The sequence below is a fragment of the Cricetulus griseus genome, chromosome 2 (genome assembly GCF_003668045.3).
Source record: "Cricetulus griseus strain 17A/GY chromosome 2, alternate assembly CriGri-PICRH-1.0, whole genome shotgun sequence".
In the NCBI taxonomy this organism is placed as follows: domain Eukaryota; kingdom Metazoa; phylum Chordata; class Mammalia; order Rodentia; family Cricetidae; genus Cricetulus; species Cricetulus griseus.
The window spans coordinates 47195867-47219451 of NC_048595.1; the positions used below are offsets into that span (position 1 = coordinate 47195867).

General features: G+C 42.5%; 1 protein-coding gene across 6 annotated transcripts in view; it reads right to left on the reverse strand.

Annotated features, from left to right (window-relative positions):
* Positions 1–23585, reverse strand: part of Pde4b (phosphodiesterase 4B) — a 337171-nt gene that overhangs the window by 82192 nt on the left and 231394 nt on the right. For 5 of the 6 annotated variants that reach the window (XM_027402289.2, XM_035439769.1, XM_035439768.1 and 2 more), the window contains one exon: positions 20027–20076. In XM_027402289.2, the coding sequence (XP_027258090.1) occupies positions 20027–20076 (50 nt within the window). Of the gene's footprint in view, positions 1–8403; positions 8423–20026; positions 20077–23585 lie in introns of those variants that run through there. The other variant, XM_035439772.1, reaches the window with a different exon arrangement.

Consider the following 23585-nt stretch of genomic DNA (forward strand, 5'->3'; position numbering starts at 1 on the left):
GACTAATAGACTTCAGTTACCAGAAGCACGTGGTGTCTTCTGCAGAGACTCCTGGCTGAAGGAAGACAAACCACCTTTATTTATTTAAGATTTATTTATTTAACCTGCTGGCAGGGCTGGTTTGTTGGAATTGGTTTTACATCCTGGATCACAAAGTTTATGATGGGAAAGAGTGTCAGCTGTTTGTTGAAGGCAAAGACTCCAGCTCTCTGTCTTCCGTTAACAGAACCCTGGGCTTTTTTTTTTTTTTGGAGAGCTGAAAAGCCCCTGCTGCCTTTATCTTCTACTTCTTCTCATCTCTCTCCTCATCTGGCAAAACTTCTTGTCCAGGCCCCTGCACAGGCCTTGACTTCAGTTCTTGTCATGTCTTTCCACTCCATCTAGCCAACTGCTGCCCAATTCTGAATGGTCTATGAGCTTTTTGTAGCCGACCACACACTTTCCTTCTATCTCACATAAGATAAATATACACCGTATGCTTAAATTAATTTTCATAACCCTACTGTCTCATAGAAAGAATGCACTATGAACAATGACCAGAAGCATGGGCTCAGGAATATGCAGGAGGAGTTTGGATCCTGTCTCTATTTCTTTTCAGTGGAAATACTTGGGAAGTCAATATCCTCATCTATAAAGTGGGAATCCAAATAATGCTTACTTCCCAGATCTACTTTTGGTGTTTTTAACAATAATGTTGAGGCAGATTTTATGTATCAGTAATGTCACCTTTCCAGGTATATAATTCAATGTTTCTTTTAAAGCGGTTTTACTATGTTGATTAACTCTTAGCCTAATATTACCTCTCATATATGTTCATGGTATTTAATAAATGTTTATTATACTCTACTTGAGACCTGGGTAAGGAGTAATTTGTCTTCCTTCATAGCTTTAACTTTTCAGAATATTTCAAATAAGGAGAGCCATACAATACACACATCCCATAGCTGGCCTTCTTTCCTGACCATCACATGTTTTAGAATCCTCCATATTTTTTATAGCACATATTTCTAGGCTGTTTCTTACTGATAAAGGATGTGGCATATTTTTATTATAACACCTTTGTGTAGGCAAACATCTTAAGTTCGCTCATATGGCTCTTTGGGATTAGAATTGGTGAGCCCTGTGACCTAAAAGTATGTATGGATGCACAATGCACAAGTGGTCTCTCTCTCTCTCTCTCTCTCTCTCTCTCTCTCTCTCTGTGTGTGTGTGTGTGTGTGTGTGTGTCCACCCCTTGAGTGTCACAATTGCAGGCATGTGCCACCATGCAGTTCTAGGGACTGAAGCCAGGTGCTACATGTATGATAGGAAACCATTCCATCAACCATGCTATATCCCAGGTCTGAATGTTAAGATTTTAAGGATGTCTAGTGTTGTTTTGAGGCTTAAGCATCATGCAATAGTAGCTTTACACAGTGATACACAAGGGCAACAATTAAAACTCATAGTGCTCCCTGCTGCTGTTGCTTTTAGGAGGTCTCATCCTGCTTGTAGTAAATGAGAAGGATAAAGCTCAGAGATTGTTAGGGACTTGCCCAAGACCACACTGGTAATTGATTGAAGAACTGGGATCCAACTTTGCCATGTCTTCTGATTCCATCTGTTTCTGTTTCTAGTCATAGTAGTCAACATTGTATTTACCCTGAGAAAACACAGTTCCAATGGCACAGTTGCCTCCTATACAAATGTAAGTGGCTCACTGCATACAAAGGAAAACCCCAATTTCTCTACTAGGTGTATAAAGCCCTCTGGTATTTTTTTTTTTACCTATCCTTACTGCCCTAACTTCTACCATGCCCATCTTCCTGACTTTCTCTTTCCTCCACAGATGCTTTCAAGTCCAACAACAAGCCTCACTCTGTGGCTTCTGTATGTTCGTGCATTTCAGCATGATCTTCTTTTTAAAGTTCTGCTTTGTGCAGTCATACCTGTTCCTCATGGTAGAATTCAGGGAATATCTCCTCTATGTTTCTTCTCCCAACAGCCCTGGTAAAAAACCTGTCTGTGTTTTCCTAACCCTGTTGCTCATGATAGATGGTCAGTGAATATGCTGGCTTGGGTTGGAATGACTGAAAAATTCAACTATAGAAATATATGACCCAGGAATAGAAGTACTAATTTTTAAAATTCAATAAAGCTCTATTTGCAACTTCTTTAGAACAACCTAGTATAGACTATTATTCATTCTAGATGAGGACAGAACTTCTGGCCACATTTGTGTTTCCATGGAACTTTACTCATGTTTATGGCAAATTCTTATCACATTTCATTATATACCAATGTGTGTGTGCTCCACTAGATTGGGAGCTCCTCCATGGAAGAAATATGCCTTACTTATCCTGTACCTGCATTTAGCAACACAATGCTTGATTCACGTTTCAGTAAGACACAGAAACATCAAAGCTAGGTGATACTCTCTTGTTTGACCTCGGAGTTCTAAAAGAGGCTTAAGCACCCTCATGAAAGCCTCTACTGTTCTCAAATAGAAGAGATATAAATAGGAAATGAACAGATCAAATAACCTCATGTGATAATAAGATTCTATGCAAAATGCTAAGTACTTCACTAGGAAATACTTGGTTCTGATCAACCAGAAAACAGCAGGATACAAAATTAACATACAAAAATCAGTAACCTTTCTGTATAGCAACAATCAATACATTAAGAAAGAATTCTGGAAAACAGACCCATTCACAATTTCCTAAACCAACCAACCATGCAACAAACCACCCACACCTACCCCTGTAATAAACCTAACCAAGAATGTGACTTGACTCTAACATGAAAGTTTAAAATACTGAAAAAGAAAACTGAAGGAGACACTACAGGAAAGAAAGACTTCCCATGTTCATGGATTGGAAGAATTAATATTGTGGAAATAATCATCCTACCAAAAGAAATATATAAATCCAAAGCAATGTTCATTAAAATCCCAACAGGATTCTTCACATGCAAAAATACAATTATATAGAAAATGCAATCTTAACATTAACATGGAAGCATAAAAGACCTAGAATATCCTTAGCAAAATGAATAATTGGAAAAGTATCACCATTTCTGAATTTAAGTTCTCCTACAGAGCCATAATAACAAAAACAGCATGGTGCTGGCACAAGAACAGACATCTAGATAATGGAATTGAATAGATTTGGTTGTAAACCCACATAATTACATTCACATGAGTTTTGAAAAAAAGGCTGAAAATATACACTGAAGAGAAGACAGCATCTTCAATGAATGGTTTGGACAAAATTGGGTACTCACATGTAGAAGAGTAAGCCTAGATTCCTATCTCTTACACTGCTCAAAGTCAACTCTAAGTGAATCAAGGACATTAATGTAAGATCTGAAATTGTCAGAGGAAAAAGTAGAGAAAATACTTCAAGATAACTAAGGACTTTCTGAACAGGATTCTAGTCACTCAGGAAATAAAGCCAACAAATGACAAATGGCACCTTGTGAAATTAAAATGCTTCTGTATAGCAAAGGAAATAGTTAACTGGGTAAAAATACAGCCTACAGGATGGGAGAAAAATCTTCGCTAACTGTACATCTGATGGAGGCTTACTATCTTGCATATACAAAGAACTCAAATAACCAAACAATAAATCAATCAACTGGACCAATGATGATCAGCTAGTGAAATAGACAATTCTTAAAAAGTGAAACACAAATGACCTTTAAATTGTGTGTGTGTGTGTGTGTGTGTGTGTGTGTGTGTGTGTGTTTTCAGCCTCAGTAACCATTAGTGAGATGGCAAATCAAGATGACATTGAGATTCCATCTCACCTTAGTTAGAAAGACAGACATAAAGAATACAAATAATAACAAATGCCTATGAGGATGCCAGCAGAAGGGAACCCTTATACACTGAAGATGGAAGAGTAAGCTAGTCCAAGCACTAATGAAATAAGTATAGACGGTCTTCAAAATTATAAAAGTAGATAGGCCTTATGACCTAGCCATACTACTCATGGATATTTATCCAAAGGACTCCATGCAACACATCACAGAGACACATGCATATCAATGTTTGCAACAGCGCCACTCACTACAGCTGTGGTTTGGAGCCACACACCTAGCCACTCTAGGTGTTCGGCATAGAGGAGTGATGAGGGAATCGAGGTATATATATGCACAATGGAATTTCTCTGAATGGAAAACAATGAAATTACATCATTTGTAGAAAAAAATGGATGAACCTGGAGAAAATCAGATTAAGTGAACTAAGCCTGTCTCAGAAAGATGAACATCATATTTTCCCCCTCACACATGGATCCGGATTATGTCTGTATCATGTAAATCATGTATGTACATATGGCTTGAAAGTAGAAGTAAACTTGTCTAGAGGAGCAAAGGGGAGTAATGGAGGGGAATGGCAAGAAGGGAGAGGGGAGGGAGTGTATTCAGCAGGGTTGCTTTCATGAAAATATCCTTATTTCACACAACACCATGTCCAGTAAATGTATGGAGTTAAATCTGAAACACTTTGCAAAAAGTAGGAAACTTTCTCCTCTTTCTATTCAAGTCCTGAGGGCTCCGCTTTAAGATCTGTCTGTTGATTAGTAAACTTACATGTGGCTCCCTTCCCTTCCCATTCTTTACCTTTTTTCACACAAGAGCCAAGAAGAAAAGGAGAAGGAACAAGAGGAAGAGCGGGAGAAACGGGCAGAGGAATAGTTTTTTAATAATCACTAAGTGCTAATCATCAAGGTTCAGTTTAAACCTCCCAAGACCCAAGGCACATGGGGGCTGATAAGCACACATAGTCACAATATTAAGATGACTCAGTCATAATTCTATGACTGACACTATTTAAATGGTTCTGCATGAAGTAACCCATTCACTCCTGTAATAATTCAGAGGTGAAGGGTTTAAGAGAGAAGGAAATGAAGATTCAGAGACTGAGGTGTGGGGAAGGCATGAGAAGTAATGCTCCTGAAAAGTAGACCTGGAATCTAAGCTGAGGCTATCTGGTTCCAGCATCTCAAGCTTAAGGGGAATGCAGACTTTCCCCTGTTGCTTGCCCAGCACATGTGTACACAATGTATGTCTACTATTTAATTGAGTTGGCTGCACTTGGGATTGGGAAAATACTAAAGATCAAACATGTTATGGGAAATTGGTGTGACTTAATGTTATGATGGGAGAGTGTGGAAGAGGACCAAAGTTTGGGGGCAGAGAATACATCTTGGGCTTGAACTCTGAAAGCCCCAGTTACTAACCCATGAGCTGTTCTTGTCTGACAAAGAATTACCCATCTGGACACCCACACACTACTGTTTCTGGGTCAGGGCCATTTTAACAGTGTGAAGACTCTGTAAAATTTGATTTTAGAGTCAAAGATTCAAAATAGTGCCAAATAAAAATGACTAAAGATTTGGGAGGGTTAAAGAATTTACCTGAGTTATACATGTGGTTGGTATCAGCAACAAAAATGTCAATTTCCAGAATTCCAGCCCAGTGCTCTTTCATTTAAGCCACACAGTTTCATCTGACGTAGGGAAGTTGACAGAACAAATTATTCAAAATGGGACTTTCCAGGGCCTGTCTCGAATTGGATGGTTGCCTCCCTGTGTCCCTGAAAGGCACACCCTGGTTTCAGTGCAGATCTGAAATCTAAGTCTCTCTCTCTGATGTCAGATGTCAAGGGTACCTCGTAAGCAGTGAGCTGCACCCTGCTGGGTCCTAAAAACTCTGCCCCACCTCTTTTCCTGCTGGAATAGCCTTCCTGGAATCCCCTGTCTTCAATGAAGGGATTTACCTAGGAGAGAGAGAGGTACAGTCATCCCCATAGGCTCAGTAATTCCTCTAAAATGAGAGAACAGCACAAAAGATAGTGCCTCCAAATTTTCTCTATTTCTAGAACCTGAATGCAAAAGCAGATTCAGTGTAGTTCAGGTGCTGATGAGTGCTATTCAAGAAAGCCAGGATTGAACAACAGATGGAAACTTGCTCATAAGGAAGCTTACACCTTTATGACAGGAGCCAGTGGGCACATCACCTCTCACTAAGAGGAGATGAGTGCCAAGTATGTAGGGGTTGGAGCAAAAAGCTAGAAGTTAGGTCCTAGCTATGTCACCTACTAACTGAATGTGTCTTCGGTATTCATCTTTGCTGAAGCACAGTTTTATTGGTTATCAAATGGGATTACATACTGACCTTGTGATTGTTGAGGTTAACAAGATATAATTCCTAGTAACAAATACCATATTTAGTACATGCCATGCCACCATGCTAACACATCTTTGCCCGTACCTTGTGTCTCAAGCCAAATCTTGGGAAAGAAAGAACACACACTGAGAGCAGAATAGAATTTAAATGGATTTATCAAGCCAGAGTTCTCATACATAACCAAAACACAGGAGTTCTTCCTTCTGCATGAAAGAGGCTACCCAGAAATCTGAGGAGCAGAGCAATAAGCCATCCACCAACACATTTGCAAAGTGGATGGAAGAAGTGCTGTTGCTGCAGAGGAAGAGGAGGTGGTGGTAAAAGTTCTCAGAACTAGAGCAAAACAAGTCACTCAAGACCTGAGGAAAAGGCAAGACCTAGGGGCAAAGAACATGGTGAGCTGCTGACTCATTAAGCCACAGAAAGCTCCCACAGTTGTGCTTGCTCAGTAACTCGATGAGGCAGCCCTTCATCAACAAACAACTGGAGGTGGGGTGGGGATGGGGGCTTATGTCTATAATCCTAGTACTGCTAAAATGGAAGGATTATGAGTTCTGGAATAGCCTGGGCTACGTAGCCAGACCCTGTCTTAAAAATAAAAGATTAGGAGTGAGGTGAGGTAAAGAGGGAGGAAGGTGGTGTCCAGGTGTCTGACAGTCTGTACTGTCTGCTGTGAACACTACAGGCCATTCTTCCCAGCACTTGTCCAAAAGGCACACACTGGCCTGTGATGTGGTGTGCACCTCTGAGATCTCAGCCTGGGAACTATGGTGAACACAAGTCTGGAATGAGATTGGGAGAGATGCCTGATGGTAGTGTGTTCTGCAAGGGGCTTTGGGCATTCTGAGTGACAGGAACAGAAGACTCAGAGGACACATGCTGCTAAAAAATGTTTGTTCAGATCTGAAAAGGAAGAAATCTGAAGTATACCTTTGTAAGCCAGGTTGGAATTCAAATTTCCAAATTCTGAGAGAGGGTATATACTTTTCATCCTCAAACCCTATCCTGCTAAACTAAGCACTGTGCATAAATAGGACCCTTCAGCCCCTCTACCCTCTCTCAAGACTTTTCTGGCCAAATGTACTTTTTAAAGATAACCAATCTCAACTGAGTTTTCAGTAATTGGTTCTGAGGTTCGGGAAGTGGGTTTTCGTAAAACTGAAGCCCGGGGGTGTCACGATAGGCTACCCAAGTAGAGTGGAAGGTGAGAAGAGCAAGGCTTTCTTGACACCATGGCTAATACACATATTGTCCAGGTGTGCAAATACAAAGCTCTGACTTCCAGACTTGCACATCTCTCTCTGATGTCTAGAACAATGCCAGGAGCTGAGATTGAAGCAAGATGTCAGGCACATGGAGACTTTCATTTTCCTTGACTTCAAATATCTAACTTGTAGCAAGTGAAGCATCCTTCTAGACTGACTTCTCTTTAGATAGGTTTTATACTTTAGTGGCTGGTTCCTGGGTGCCTGCGATACAACTAGCTTGAGGTGTCAACCTGGCTCGGCTGCATGGTACCTGTTCCTTAACCAGGAAGCTGCAGCTAAAGGCTGTACAGCTATTTTATTCATGAGGATGACATCTAAATTGGGAAATGGGAATTTTTTAAAAGGCCCTCTTTATGCAGTTCTTGTGTAAACTCAAGGTCAGGGTCTGAGTCTTATTTATGAGAACATCACCTCCTCCTTCCTAGAAGATATTGTTTAAGGAATACGTAGAGAACTAAACAAATGGGTGATGGGAGGAGAGTGGGCAGGCCTGGTCCCATGTGAGACAAATGAACTGAGCAGCCACCCACAGCAGGCAGAGGGAGAAGGCTTTCCAGGGACAGCAATTTGAACTGCTTGCTTTAAAAGGACTATAAGGAAGGTAGCTGGGAAGACAGAGGGCCACGAGGTGTGTGGGTGGGGGGTTGTAGGAGTGGAGGGCCTTGAGAGAAGACAACTGAATTTTTCTATGAGAGAGGGAAGGCAAATGGGAATGTGTGATCACTGGGAGTAGAGACATACTCTGCTGACGAAATTCTTCTGTAGAATCCTTAATTTCTCCTGGAACAAAAAAGGAACAAGCCAGTTTTAGGCACGTCTGTGCACATACCCACAGCACCAGCTGCCGCAAGCAGACGTGGAGAAGTTGCTGTCTGTCAAGCAACTACCCTGGGAAGCTGCATGAAGAAGTGAAGACATGCTTGACAGCCAGTCACCAAATACCTAGAAGACTGGCACTTACAAATGTGTGAAGAGTCTCTTCCGGTGTGGAGCCACACGCTTCCTTCCGGTGTTTACTTAGCTGTGTTACAGTCTCCTGGGATGGTCAGGTCTTCCGAGGCCCTGCGCTTCTTGAGACAGAGAATAGGGAACTCAGAGGTTTGAGCTTGTCTTGAGCTCCTGAGAAATAGCTACACAGTCAAAGAGAGTGGAAAGGCTCTTTCATGTTGTCAGTTTCTGTTCATGTAGATAGCAGACTGGACTGTCACCACAAGGCTTTGAAACCAATATTATCCCATGGACATTGTTTCAAGTTCCATAAAGTCCTAACAGCTGGACAGTTGCCAAGTCCTGCAGGTTCTCTTGTCACTGTCAGAAAACTCTTCCTTATCAGAAACCCTCTTTGGGGCTGGCTAGATGGTTCACCTGGTAAAGGTGTTTGCTGCCAAGGCTGACAAATCTGAATTCAATTCCAGGTTTCCACAAGACAAAAGGAGAGATCTTCTGCTACTTATCTCAATTTCATGAATGAGTGTGTACATGGCCACACACACATGTGCACAAACAAAGGCGATAAGTGGTTTGAAATGAAGTGTGATAAGTGTTTTGAAATGAAATAAGTGTGATAAACGCTTTAAAATAAAAAAAAAAAAAAAACCCACTAGTTTAGCATCTATTTAGTGCCTTTGGTGTGCCAGGTACTACACTAAACTCTTTACATACAATGACTAATTCTGGTCTTATGATGATCCATCATCCAAAGACCAAGACACATTGACACATTGAATCATTCTTCTGTAATCACAGAGAAATGAAAGAAAGAAGGAAGGGAGGGAGGGACACACACACACACACACACACACACACAGAGAGAGAGAGAGAGAGAGAGAGAGACAGAGAGAGAGAGAGAGAGAGAGAGAGAGAGAGAGAGAGAGAGAGAGAGAAGCACAGGAAGGCTAGTTCCAGATCTTGCCTTCTTAATCCCAAGGAGGGTGGGAGGGGCTGGGCTATTATGATGGAGGAGACTCAGTTCTCAGGAACACACAGGCCCTGCCAATCATTCTACCTTGGGGCTCAGATTGAAGTTTTATATTTAAAATTCAAATTATCTCCTACCAGTCGCATTCTCAAATACTCATGGTTCCCAAGGAAATTGACAATAAATTTCAGATATTTTCCATGACCAGAAAGCTCCATGCCTTGCTCCTCACTGGGCCTCTAGCAATCAGGCATCTATGGGTGAAGTACCTCTGAGGTATTGGTTTTTCTCCCAGTGATCATCCAATTAGTTTCTTTTTGGTCTTCAGGGCTCAAGTTCAAGGACACTTACTGGCAACAATCTTCCTTAAGTCTCAAACTACTTCAGTCTCCATAGTAACAGACGACAATTAGAGAAAGTGTTAAATAATACTAGGTGTCAGGTGGAGTTATAAATGACTTACATATAAAAACTCATTTCAATGTTACCACAGCTCTAGTAGATTTTAGCACGGTTCCTACTTTTACATGTGAAAAAAAATTGGAGCAAAGTCATAGCATCATGTACCTTTCTTCATTACAGTTATCAAATGTGCAGTGGTGCATGTATTCAGGAAGTGTGTGCTGGACTGTAAACAACGGGGCAGGGTCTACTGCAGGGTCTGTAGGCGGGGACAATGTGGCCAGGCTCAAGAGGAAAGAACACAGGCTTTCTTTGAAAATAATATTTTGTTTTCATCATTCTAAAATCAATGTGTATATGTGCTTGACTATCTGTGGGTATGTACATGTCAATTCAGGTGCTGCGGACTGCAAGGGAGGACTTTGGAGCGTTTGGAGCTGGGAGTACAGGTCCTTTGCAAGAGGAGTAGCTGCTTCCCACTGCTGAGCCAGCCCCCACCCTTTCAACACAGATGTTATTTTTACTATGTTTTAATTATGTATAAATGTGTGAGGATTCGTGTATGAGTGCAGGGATCATGGGCTTCCCAGACACAGAGATCTAGATTTCAGTTCTGACTTAACATTTGTTAACCTGCTATCTTGGATAGGCCCAGGCTCTCGCACAAGCTCTCCTCTCCATCTGTGAGTAACAATACCTGAAAAAAACAATAGGTGGTAGATAATAGATCCAGAGGATACACCATAGTGCCTGCACCTAGGAATAACCGTTACTAACTCCTTTCCTCTCTTGCTGGCCGAGGCAGGCATGTGGGGCTTCGGAATTTCTCATGTTAGCTCGACTCCAGCCCCTGGCAATGTGAAGAGCAGAGTATAATTGAGGGTTCAGAGACTGCTGTGGCTGCCTCGGCTGGTTAAATGAGTCACTTCATAGATACAGTGAAGGAGGGGACTAGGAAATGTACACAGCACTCTGTCACTCTTGGTCCTTGTCAACAGCTCTGACCTGGAGGAAGTCAAGACAATAAACTCAGATACAGTGGGCTCTGGTGCCTGTTCTCTATTTCTGGGGGACAGTCCCTGCTTTGTTTCTCTTCTCTCCAGTGAGACACTTCCCTGAAATGCTCCTGGCTTCTCAGAACAGCTCTAGAAACAGTGTGCAGTGATCAGCAGCAAGGCAGAACTCATTCCGTCCCAAGACGCATGCTGTCTCTAGGGTGTGGGAGCAGAAAGGGACACTTAGAAGATCTCTTCCTTCCCTCACTTCTAGCAATTTTTCCATTTTCATCCTTCTGCAGGCTGAGTTCCACTTGCCCCTGGGGAGAGGAGACAAGATGGGATGGGAGGTAGGGTGTGCCTGAGGGTGCTTTCCTTGTCCCCAGCAGTAAGTGAAGGGGCTTGCTGTCTTCCTAGAAGAAGCCACTCCCCCTCCTCCACGCTGTGCTGTGCCAGTGGGATTATTCTTGTCTACAAAGGGCAGCTCTGAGCTGGCTTCAACTTCGACTTCTTTTCAGCTGCCTAGGCTGGAAAAACCTGTGCCTGGAAAGGTGTGTATCAACCCTGAAGGCTGGATTTAAACACAGCTGCAGTGAGCTGTTCGACTATACTCAGGCTATCTCACAAAGTGACATCCTTGTGGGTTGAGGCAAGAGAACACTAAGATAACTAAAGTTTGGCTCATCAGAGTCCAGAACCATTGTACTCTTGGCAGTTTGCTTTTAAGGGTCATAGCCAGACTCAGTATCCCACCGTGTTTCCGTACTAGCTCATTCTCCCTCCTCCCTCATCTTTCTAATATGTCTTAGAGAACCCTGTCTTCACTTGAAATCTATTTCTACATCACCAGATTATTTTTTATGGAGTGAGGAGGAAAGTGTTTTAAACTAAGAAAGCTTTCCTTCGGGTCATACAGTGTATGATAGTGGGTCATTCCCCATTATTTTCAGGAGACATATTTCAAGACCCCTGGATATGCCAAAAACTACAGGTAGTGCCGAATGAACCCTGCATGTGCTGTATGTTCTTATGCACATATACCTGTGATGAAGTTTCGTTTATAAGTTAGGCACAGTCAGAGATCAGCAGCAGTGAACAATAGAACGGTTACTGTAGTAAGTGAAGTTGGGATTACTTGAAGACAGACACTGTGATAGATAGCACCATATCCAATCTCACAACCCAGAGGGTAACTGAGGAACTAACGGGCAGGTAGATTATACAGCATGGATCTGCTGAGTGAACTGATGACTCATTCCGGGCAGGATGGATCAGGATTGCACACAATTTCATCATGATATTCGGAAGTACTGAAAACTTACAAACTCCCCCTCCATGGAATTTTCTGTTTATTCCTTTTGTACCAGGTTGACCAAGGATAACTGAAACCTTCAAAAGGGAAACTGCAGATAAAGGGGAGAGGGTTACTATATTAGTGTGGGTGGGAAGTCAACGAACACTTTTCAAGGTTGCTTTCTGTTCAGGTTCCTTACTGATACCACAAGTCCTGGGTTCTTAGCTCTCACACACAGACCATCGGCTATGAGCTAGGTGCCACGTGAGACATGCTAAGGTCCCATGATGCTTGCTATAGAAGGCCAATTGTAATTTTGGCATTTTCTCATTGTTTTGCCCGTGTCCAGTCATTTAACCCTTGTAAGTAGTGAACAGGGCTTGTACACTTTGTATTTTAATTCAAAGGTGAGACGACTGAATGCAATGAGATTAAGTAACTTGTCACAAGGTCACACGGTGGTAGAGGTAGAATTTGGAATGGGTATTCTAGCTCACTAACTCATCACCAGTCCACACAGCCTTTCTTATTTACTCTAACAGCAATCGTAGGAGATAGAAAATTAAAGTGCCCATTTTCCAGATAAGAAAACAAATATTTGAGAATATTTTGTCTGAAAGACTGATCCAGATTCCTAACTCAATTCAACTCAATATGTTTTTAAGTATGCATTTTGTGCCAGGCACTGTGGTGGGTACTGAGAGAATGTTATGGTTTAATATGATAAGCTCCATGTATTTACTCACTTTGTTTCTTTCTATTTCTTTTAACTTTGTTACTTCTCCCCGAAGTGATAGAACAGAGTTCACTTCATGTGCCTTGAACATCACATGCAATCTAGGTTAGCCAGGGATGTCAGCACTGTGCACATGTCCCGAGAGCCAGCAGAGAGTTAGGCAAGCCTGAACAAAGCCGAGGAAGCAGCTCCTCCAATATTTTGGATTTGAGCTTGGGCAATCATTCACTGGTATTTTTCATTCCATAGACACTAATAAGTTATATTTTACATTCTTAGGAGCATAAAACAAGGGGGTTTGTATATGAATTTGTGATGCTCATGGTTTAGTAGGAGATAAAACGAGATATTTCAAGCATGATTTTGAGATACCAATTAAGAGTTTTTGAGACAATAATTGAATAGGACTGGAAAGGGGCACATTCTCAAGATGACAGACACTTAGAATCTTAAAGGACAAAAATGCATGTTCCAGATGGCAATGGATAAATGATGTGTTGCTTTCTAAACACATACTATATTCGAGGCCTTAGATCAAAACTGCATGTTTATTGGGATCACCACTCCAGAATCCAAGAAGCAGAAAACACACTCAGTCATGGGAGAAGAGTCAGTGTGGAGAGGCAGGAGGCAGGAGGCTGCATTGCTTACACAACCAAGCAAGGTGGTGGGGGGACAATGAGTAAGGCTAGGACAGAGGAGTTAGGAGCAGAATTATGAGGTTGGTGACATGTCTGGTAAGAAGGCTGGATCATAAAGACCAAGGAGACCCAAATCAGGAAACAGCCGAAGAACACACACACACACACACACACACACACACACACACACACGCGCACGCACGCACGCAACGCACGCACGCACCGCACGCACATATACACATATATACACACATGCACACGCACACATACACATACACATACACATACATACACACATGCACACACACACACACACACACACACACACACACACACACCGCACCACCACCCCAAAACAAGACAAAATAACAACAAACAACCTGTAACTGGGTTTAGAAGAAGCATTGTAGAACCAGAAAGAAGGCTGGGTTCAAATGAGCAAAGACTCTGGACAAGCCAAATCACTTTGGAAAGTCACCACAATGTCTTGGGCGCAGACAACAAAGTCATTTACTGCAGGAGAGAAGGGAAGACTAGAGAAATGACTGAAGAAGCTGGCTGTCCTGGGTGATGAAAGATAAATGGATGATGGTGACAAACTACAGGAAAAAGGGATAGGACAGTAAGGGCATGGAATCTGGGTCTCCAGATGAATCAAGTGGGGTTACCAAAAGTTTCAAGTGTTTGGTATGTCTATACACCCCTAGTAATAAATAAAGGAAGGGGACAGACCTTGGAGTGGAGGGACAAGGTTTGAAGTTAGAAATGGATTCTGCAGCCTGCATGGCAGATCTGAAGAGATAGATGGTGAAGGTGGTGTTCTGGCTCTCAGCCTCTACCGTACAAGAGTCCAGGTGTGGGGTGAGTCTTTGGCAGTTGTTCCAACTCCGGCTCAGGTAAACAGAGCCTTCAGGCATTCCCAGGAAGAAGCAGCAGTGTCCTGAAGGCTTTTCTCTTGACAGGCCTGGAAGCCGCATGACCAGGCTTGAGGCAGGCAGCAGCTGGGGTTTGGGAGGACACAGGCACGTGGATCGCCTCCTGTGAGTGCACTGCGGCAGATGAGGCAGCCATGAGAAACAGTTTGTCTTTCCAGCTGCCTCCTCTGCCCTTTGCTACAGAGCCTCTGTGCCACAGCCTGGTGCCACAGCATGGTGCCAGCTGCAGAAAGACTGGTTCATAGGTGAGGGCTGTAGCTTTGAACCTTGCAGAGGCAGCAGAAACGGGCAAAGTGTGTGTGTGTGTGTGTGTGTGTGTGTGGAGGGGACTGTTTATTTAAAGGTCCATACATCAAATACAAGCTCAGTAGCAGACAATAGTGATTTGCCTAGACAATATATGCCACTGAATTAAGATCAAGATGGGCTAAACGGAGTGAAAGAGCAAAAGGAGGACTCCTTTTCCAAAGCGGAGTGTCTTCCTCTACCATCTCAATTACAGGAGACACTTTTGTGCACAAAACATTACGCAAAACTATCTGGCTGTCTTTTGGAGTCTACTGTATCCAAAGAGAAAGAAAGGCCGGAACTAAAATGCAAAGAACAAAAAGAAACTGTTTGGAGACAAGTTGGCTACAGTGTAAACTTTTCGTTTTCTCTCATAGCAAAACCTAATGGTTGTCTTTGAGAAAAAAAAAAAAAGTGTCTGTATCTAGGTCCCTGGCAGTGATTTGCCTCTGGGAGGGCCAGCAATCTATTTAATGACTCCATTGACGTCAATCGCATAACTGAAATACTTACTAACATGCATGATTCCAGCTTTCGGGGGAGGGGATGGACGACGTCTCTCAGCGGCACAAAAACACGATGTGGAATCATGAGGAATGGACTTGGCTCTTTTCTGCAAGTATTGAGATACTAGATGCTGCTGGTCCCCTAGGTCCCATTTAATACGAGAAAAAGTTTTCTGGCTAAATGAAGAAATTAATTCTGAACAAGTCAAAGCAGCCATTTATAAGCAAGGCATTATTTTTGGCTATGTTTGTTCAGGGGGAAATATTTTAACCATTCACACTTTAGCTGACATACTAATGATTTTGTAGTTACCATACTTAATTTTAGACATGTATGAAATAATTGCAAATCAATGCAGACAGCTCAGTGTTTGTGTTCTGGGATAAACTATATTGTCTATTTTAGACAAAAGAGGGTCTTTCAAACCATTTGGGGAACTATACTGAGAATTACCCAGCTTTTCTGGTGTTGTTTTATTCTACAATTTTGCTTTGTATGCAGTCTCTTTATGCATTCTCGGCATTGTGTAATTAAGCAGATTGTCCCAGCAATTCAGGTCACACATATCATTCCAAGCTATGAAGAAAATGCCTGGTATTTTGTATTTGCCCCTTTTCTTTTTGTAATTTCCTCCAGGATCTCCTTTATCTGGAGTGGTCAGAATCTTTGATAAGAAGATTGATTTTATTTCTGTTTGCTCACGTGTTGTAATCCTGTCTGACACTTCTTGCTTAATCCAGAAACCAAGCAAAGGTTCGGCTTGTGCTGGCCTTCCTTTCTAGTCATTTGACATGGACTGGATCAGCTTTGAAGCCGTAGCTGTGGTCCTCAGAGGAACCTCTGCCTGTATACACCAGCCCTTCTCCCATCCTAGACTTCCATGGTTATAGCAAAGCCTTGACTGTCTGAGCTGTTCAGGATCAGAGACAGTATACTGAGCCCCTGCTCTACTTCTTGAACAAAATGTGCACCTGGCACATCTATGTAGATCTCAGAAATAGTCAAAACCAAGTGAAGACACATGAGGAGTCATGGGGAGAAATAGGTTTCCTGAGAGGAGGCCTCTGCTTCACTTTATCAGCTGGTAACGCCATCTCGTTCAGTGTGGCCCTGAAGCCTATTAGAAGACATGGGCTCCCTGGAGCCTGGGAATAGCCTTAATTAAGGCTGTTGCTACGAGAGGTCAGCATATTTCACGCTTTACTGGAAGACTTCTGCTTCCTCATCCTATTCCTCCAAATACATTCTTTCCTTGAAATATATTTTAATTGACTCCTGTTGAAAATCACCACAGTTAATGCTGCAGACACTCAAGCTGAGACAGACGCTGTGTCTGCAGCAGTTTGGCCCAGAGTCCTCCAGGCAGTTAGCTCTTCAGTTATCACGTAGACATGGTTGGTTGCCATTTCAGATGATGTATCATCTTGTGGGTTACTTCAAATACAGAAGGTCTGTTACAGGTGGTGATATTCATGAATTTTACAGCCACTGGTGCATTTTAGAAGAAATATTATCATAGGACACCCTACTTCACACGTCACTCTGGCTGTTACAAAACTCTATATGTGATATATCTTGTTGTAAATCAAGTCATTTATGTGATGCAGAGGTGAGAGTTACTAGAAGCAATACTTCTTTTAACCCTCTGTGTAGGAAAAGAATCATTGTGTAAAGGCAGTGGTCACTTAGTAATTTACCGTCTCAGTAGGTTCTTTAATGACATAGGTTCTTTAATGACATAGTCAAAAGCACGGGTGAGGTGCATTGAAGAGCATAGGACAGAGAGAGTGAGGAAAGTGGCACCATTGCCACATAATTACACTTAGGAATACAAACTGATTGTTTTTTTCAGTTGTCTGATTTGTTTTCAGTCTTCCATTTTGAACACGTCCAGGTGAAAGAATTTGAGTTTCTGTCCATTTTAGACTTTTCTTTTATTCCATTTTTTTCTTTTCTGTTTCAACTCTATACAGGAAAAGCCAAGAATTCATGCATTCAAAAGAAAGTGATTATGTTATGCCAGTTGAGCTGCTCATTAACCTCAGCCTTAGGATTTTCAGCACACTCAAGAGGATTTACTGTGACCTTGCAAACCTGTCTGTGCAGGCTTCGGAATGGCTCATTCTGGGTTCATCCCTCCATTATTATAGGGTGGCTTTCCCACTTCATTGGCAAAATGTCACCTTTTTAGACTTTACTCTTTCTACTCAAAACCTACATGAACTCACTGACATAGAAGAGGTTACCAAATTCGTTCCAGTGCCTTCTAATTTCAATTCAGCAAATGATACAGATTATGAAAACAAAAATAACAACAACAACAAACCAGAAGTGAATACTTTCCCCAAACACTGGTTCACTATTGCCTTCATGAGAATTTTCCTTCGAATAAAGTCTAAGTTCTATGTAGTTTTGGGTAGATTGACATCTACTCTGTTCATACTATGCAGAAATAATTTACCACATTATGACCTCAAAGAGATGAGAAAGGCACAGCCTCTGACTCCAGGAGCCCAGGTTCCAGTGAGAGAGATAACACCACTGAAGAATCATAGTGTGTCCCAGAATCACTTTGTTGCCATAGCACAAAACAGCAATTATGAAAAATTTTCTGTTGAGCCCTAAGAGCTGAGAATCAGCCTTGGTCCAACAATAGGAGCAAAGATAGCTCATACTGAGACATTTCCTCAGCCAGAGATCCAGTTGTTCAGTAACAATCACAGTAAGTGTAGGAATCTCACCTGTATTTGGAGAATTCACTTTGACAGACAATCACATTTCATCTATGTGAATGAAGGAGCAGCAGCAGGAGAAGAGAAGGAGTGCAAAGAAGAGGAAAAAGAGGTCGAAGAAGGGGTGGGGAGGAGAAGAGAAGGAAGAGGAAGGGAGAGCAGTGAAGAGGAAAAAGATCTATCTTCTAAAATCTGGCTTCTACTTGCTTCCATACAGTCAGGCAGGCAGTCTTTGCTGAATGTGTTCAAACTATGGTCTTGTACTTCTTAAGCCTGTATTTCTATCAAATTCTGTACTCCTGAATAAATGCCTGATTTTCCTTTTGTGAAAACTTAAGCTTTTAAAGCACGCTCCAGTGCTTCATGCTGCTTGCTTGAAGCCATGTATTTTTCACTACCCTTTAAAGCTTCTATTTAAACACACCTCTTTGTCATATGCTGATAAATATTAAAATAACAGGAAAAATCTGTCCGACGTATTTAAGCTGATAATAAGAACAAAACACGGGATGTGTGTCTCCTCCCTCCTCTTCTAACTGTGGTTAACCGTTGAGAAGATTTTGAAACCAGCAATTATGTAATAATTGGTACCACCAGTCTCTTCCCAAAGAAAACCCAGGATTGTTGTAGTTTGCCACAAAGACAGACAAAAACAAATTGCCTTAAGTGGTATTGTCACTTCTTTGCTCCATTGTTTTAAAAGCATTTAAGAAAGCTCCCGTTGCCAAGCTGGAGCCAATGTGCCAATAATCATAAAACATCTTTCAAATAGTGTTTTGGCTAATGAGTTAATTTCTAGAACCACAAGCACCATATACCCTCCTGGTATATGTCTATATTTATGACAAGAATAAAGAAATGTACTCTAAATACTCAAATTGATGTCAGAAACATGTTGGTAGAATTGGCAAACAAAACCGCCAAGGATGCCTCATGCGTAGGCCAATAAGATGAAACAACAGGCAGTTCAAAACAGCTCCTTTGATCTCCTAGGATCCAGCACAGCTACACACTAAGACACTGCTCTGTTTCTTTTTATACCTAACGGAAGCAGCCCATCAGCATGCTGAGGGTTTGAAGTCTGTGGGCAGAACACTGTTTACTTCTTTCTAGTTCATATCACAGGGCTCCAGTGTCTACTTATCTTCCTTCATGCCTTTCTTTCATTTTTTTCTTTTTGTTCTCCATATTTTTTCTTCTAAAAGTTTTAAAAGCATATACCATAAATACTTCAGAAGAAGCCAATGAGCAAATGGAATCCACTGCCTTTGTTCCTTCGTTCAGAAGTTGGTCATTTATAACACTTCTGAGAAACTTATGGCCATCATACCAGTAGAACACAACATCCAAAGGGGAAAGAATCTGAGTATTTGGGTGGGGTGGGGGGGAAGACTAGTGCTGTTAGATGTCAGGTGACCATGGTGAGGGCATCTTAGTTTTCCATGGTGTCTTGCTGCACTCCCTTGCTATAGGAGTGAGACAGGATCAAGGAAGCAGAAAGCACGGACTTCAAGGAGGTCACCCAAGTGGTTGCATGTGATGTGATAAATACATGCTTAATGGTGTTCCTTCATGGTAGCCCTTCCTCTCAGTAGATTTCTCAGAAGAACAGATGCATAATATTGAAAGTTGAGAGGAGCAAAGCTGGATGAGCTCCAAGAGAAATGCTTTGTGACCGAACCTTTGGCTTCACACCTGCCTAGGATGCAGACCAAGTTGTAGCTATAGCTGATGTAAGGGGGAAAACCATTAATGAGCCTTGGGGATCTTGGGATAATGTGGGTAACTTGTGGGGGAATGCTTGAGGTTAGCACTCTTGGAGATCACTAGGGTCAGCAAACTGAGGTCAAGTGGCACTCTTGACATAGGTCTACTTCCTTCTCTCCTGGAAACAGCAGGACCACACATTTGATTGTAAAAGCCTAGGCATATAGTCAGTACTTTGTTCCAAAGTATTTTTTTGTTTGGCTTCAGTTGGGGGTGAAGGTCCAATACAACTTTGAAAAGAGTCACCAAGAGACATGCTTCTGAGGTTTACAACATGCATATAAATGCTGTTATTCTAATAACAGTTCTGAATAAGAAACACATTTATTGCTTTGGAGGATGGAGATGGGTCTCCTGGCATTGGCTTACCTTGCAAGTTGACTCTGGAGACTGGAGCCTGACTAGCTGCTGGCGACCTCCTGCGGAAAAGCAGAAAGGGAGGCTGAGTATACATTGAAAAGCCCCCCGACCCTTCCATGATCCCTGATCCCTGGGAGATTCCCAGGGCATAATGAACAATCCAGGGACATAAGGCTATCTCCGGAAAGCAGGCTCCTAGAACATGGGTAGGTGATTGCAATTCTCTCACATTCAGATGGCCTGGAATTTCCCTCAGTGCAGCATCCAGGATGCTGCAAATCACCAGGAAGGAAGCTGTTTACCTCAGGTCCCTTGTCAGCCCCTCCATGTCAGGTTTTCTATCATGGCAGTATCTCAGAAAAAGAAAAAATATAGTTGCTTAGGTCTCATTCCAAATGTCAGCATGGATCCCAGTTCTTTGAGGGCAGAAAGTCATAGCAAGAAGAACCCTTAGAGATTTATCAGTTCAAGACCCGGATTCTTTCCACCTCAGGAAACTGAGGTGTTTGAGAGGACAAGTCTTTGGCCACAGTGATCTGGGTTTCTTAATAGAGACACTGGTTTCTCATGGAGGAATGGAGGTTTCATTCTTCATCAAATCCTTGCACCAAGAGGCAAATGACACACGCAAACACATATTCCACGAATAGTGCAACTCCTCCTACTTGTACGTGTGTGGGATATATTTATGTGTGTGCAGCTGTGTGTGTGTATGTGTGTGTGTGTGTGTGTGTGTGTGTGTGTGTGTGTGTGTGTGTGTGTGTGTGTGTGTGTGTGTGTGTGTGCTGGTCCATGTAGGAGTGGGTGGAGGCCAGAGGATGAAGTCAAATACCAAATACCTCTCCATCTAGGTTTTGAGACAGGGCCTCTCACTGAAACAGGAACTTGTCTTTGTGGCAAGGCTGACTGGCCAGCAAGTCTCTGTCCCTTAGAGCTAGAGCTGTGAGAACGTGCCATCATGTAGGCTTTTCTTCCTAGCTTCTCTCTCTTTTCTTTCCTGCCACTCCCTAGCCCTTTGTTGGTTCCACTGTCCTTCTTGTGTTTGCAGAATTTCTCTTTCAGAATCTCCCAGATTCCCAGTGTATTGCTGGATAGAATGTGACCTCAAACTTCAGAGTGCAGCAGAGTAATCTGCAAGGCATATTAGAATATTTTGCTCCAGCCCACTTCTGATCTTCTGATTTAGTAGATCTAAAGCAGCCATGACTCTGGGGCCCCATGCAGTGGCCTGCAGTCAGTCCTGCCTCTGAGGTCCTATGCAATGGTCTGAAGTCAGTTCTGCCTCTGGGGTCCCATGCAATGGTCTTCAGTCAAATCTGCCTCTTGGGTCCCATGCAATGGTCTTCAGTCAAACCTGCCTCTGGGGTCCCATGCAATGGTCTTCAGTCAAACCTGTTACTGGGGTCCCATGCAATGGTCTTCAGTCAGTTCTGCCTTTGGGGTCCCATGCAGTGGCCTGCAGTGGACAGATGGGTCTGCATATCTGACAGGCTCCAAGATGCTGCCAACACTGATGGTCTCACACAAAAGCTCCTTCAGAAGCCCTAATAGCAAAAGTCTGCCCCACTAAGAAGCAACAGGATGTTGTTGATGATCAAGAAAGAGATTTAGGCAAGTAGCTCTGGGTGGAACTGTCCTGACATGAGTAAAGATATCTTAAAGAGAGACACTTGTGCCTCTCCCTTTAGTTAGACTTATTGAGACAAGGAACCGTAAGAAATTGGACTTTTCCCAGGGGTCTCATGCTGGAAGAGAGGAAGACTGAGCCAACCAGAGAGTGAGTGTGCCTCTCTGAAGAGATCCACACAGTGCTGAGAACTGGTCAGACCACCTTACAAGACAGACTGGGAACCAAGATGATGATGGTGGATCAGTATTGGGTGGGACCACAACTTGACCCAAACATGTTAGTTATGGACAGCTCTTGCCTTCTATTTAAATCTATTACTCCTGTCGGGAGCCTGAAGATAGGCTTGTGTATGTATGAAGGAGGAGGGTGCCAGTGAACTGCCTTATTTCTTTTCCCAGTGTTGCGACATTGAATAGATCACCTTTTTCTGCTTTTTATTATCATTTGTCTGTCTTTTTTCATGGTTTTTCCAGACAGAGTTTCTCTGAGGCATTGGAGCCTGTCCTGGAACTTGCTCTGTAGACCAAGATGGCCTCAAACTCACAGAGATCTGCCTGCCTCTGCCTCCCAAGTGCTGGGATTAAAGGAGCATGCCACCACTGCCTGGCTATCATTCATCTCTTTAATTGGTGTGTTATGTAGGTAGCATGACCCTCCCTGTGGGCCCAGGCTTTGATGCCAACAATCTCTGGTAACACAAATGAACATCAGACTCACTTGGGGATGTGTTTAATAAATACTTTCCCCACCTCGGAAGAGTCCATTTTCATATATCCAGTGCAGGGCCTAAGGATCTGCATTTTAAAGTTCTCTGTATTCCTGTGCACAGGCAGGTCTGAGGGAGAGGCCAAACTCTAAGTGATAGAGAAAGGTATGAAAGGTTGTTGCTGAGGAAGCCTCTGTCTACTGGTCAGCCACAGTAGTGACTTTACTTACAGCCATCACATTCCCCTGGAGCTGAGAGAACTTCCATGTAGCTCTTTTTCTACAGCTGCAAGTCCATGGACAGTCCACAGGCAGTATCAGCACATGGACAAGGTGATCCTGAGTAATTTGTCTTTGGTATCTAATTTTCATGTGTGACTAGGTGGGAAATCCTCATGCCGTGATTGCTGTTCTCTGCTGGAAACTGTGTTTGTTGCTTCTTAGCTTCTCCTACTGGGAGTGTTACCATTTAACTTTAGGGATCAGGAGATGAATATACATACTACAACACACATGGAGGTTTCTAACTGGCAGGGCAGGATTCAAAACCAAGTATTTCTGAACTGGAAGTGCTAGCTCCTTTCTCTATACCGTTTGCTGAACACTACTGCACTAGTACCAAGGGCTGTTTTTGTTTTTAGGAAAATTGAAGGATTCAATTCCAAACTCCTCAACCTTGCATGCAAAGCCTTCTGCATTCCATCTGCATCATACTTCTCTAGATTATCTCTAGACACCCTCTTTGTGTGACAGTTCATCTCAGACCACAGACTGGCTGTGTGCACTCATGCATTGTTGAACTCAAAAATTGTAATTAAAATATGAACTGTCTAATTAGGGTCTGATATATAACTCCCTAGATTAAAGGTAGATTTTATGCAAGCAAGGGAAGACTTGTTCACTGCTGGGTGCTAGAATGGTACCCGAGAAAGTCTCAGTAACACTTATTGAGTGGAATGCTGGATGAACAGATGCATGATGAATTGATGTACACTTTGCTCAGGCCAAGAACAATCTGTTCTTTTGCTTTGAACTCATTCTGTTCCTTTCTTGCTGATGCCCAGGCCATTCTTCTGTGGGGGAAACTCTCCCCACACTAAACATTATCTACCTTTGAAGATTACAAATCTTCTTCAAATGGAATCTATATTCCTTGTTAAAAACAGCCCTTCCTCTAATCTAATGATGCCATGGTGCTCTGTCTAGACCAGAGGTTCATTTCCATATGTGACA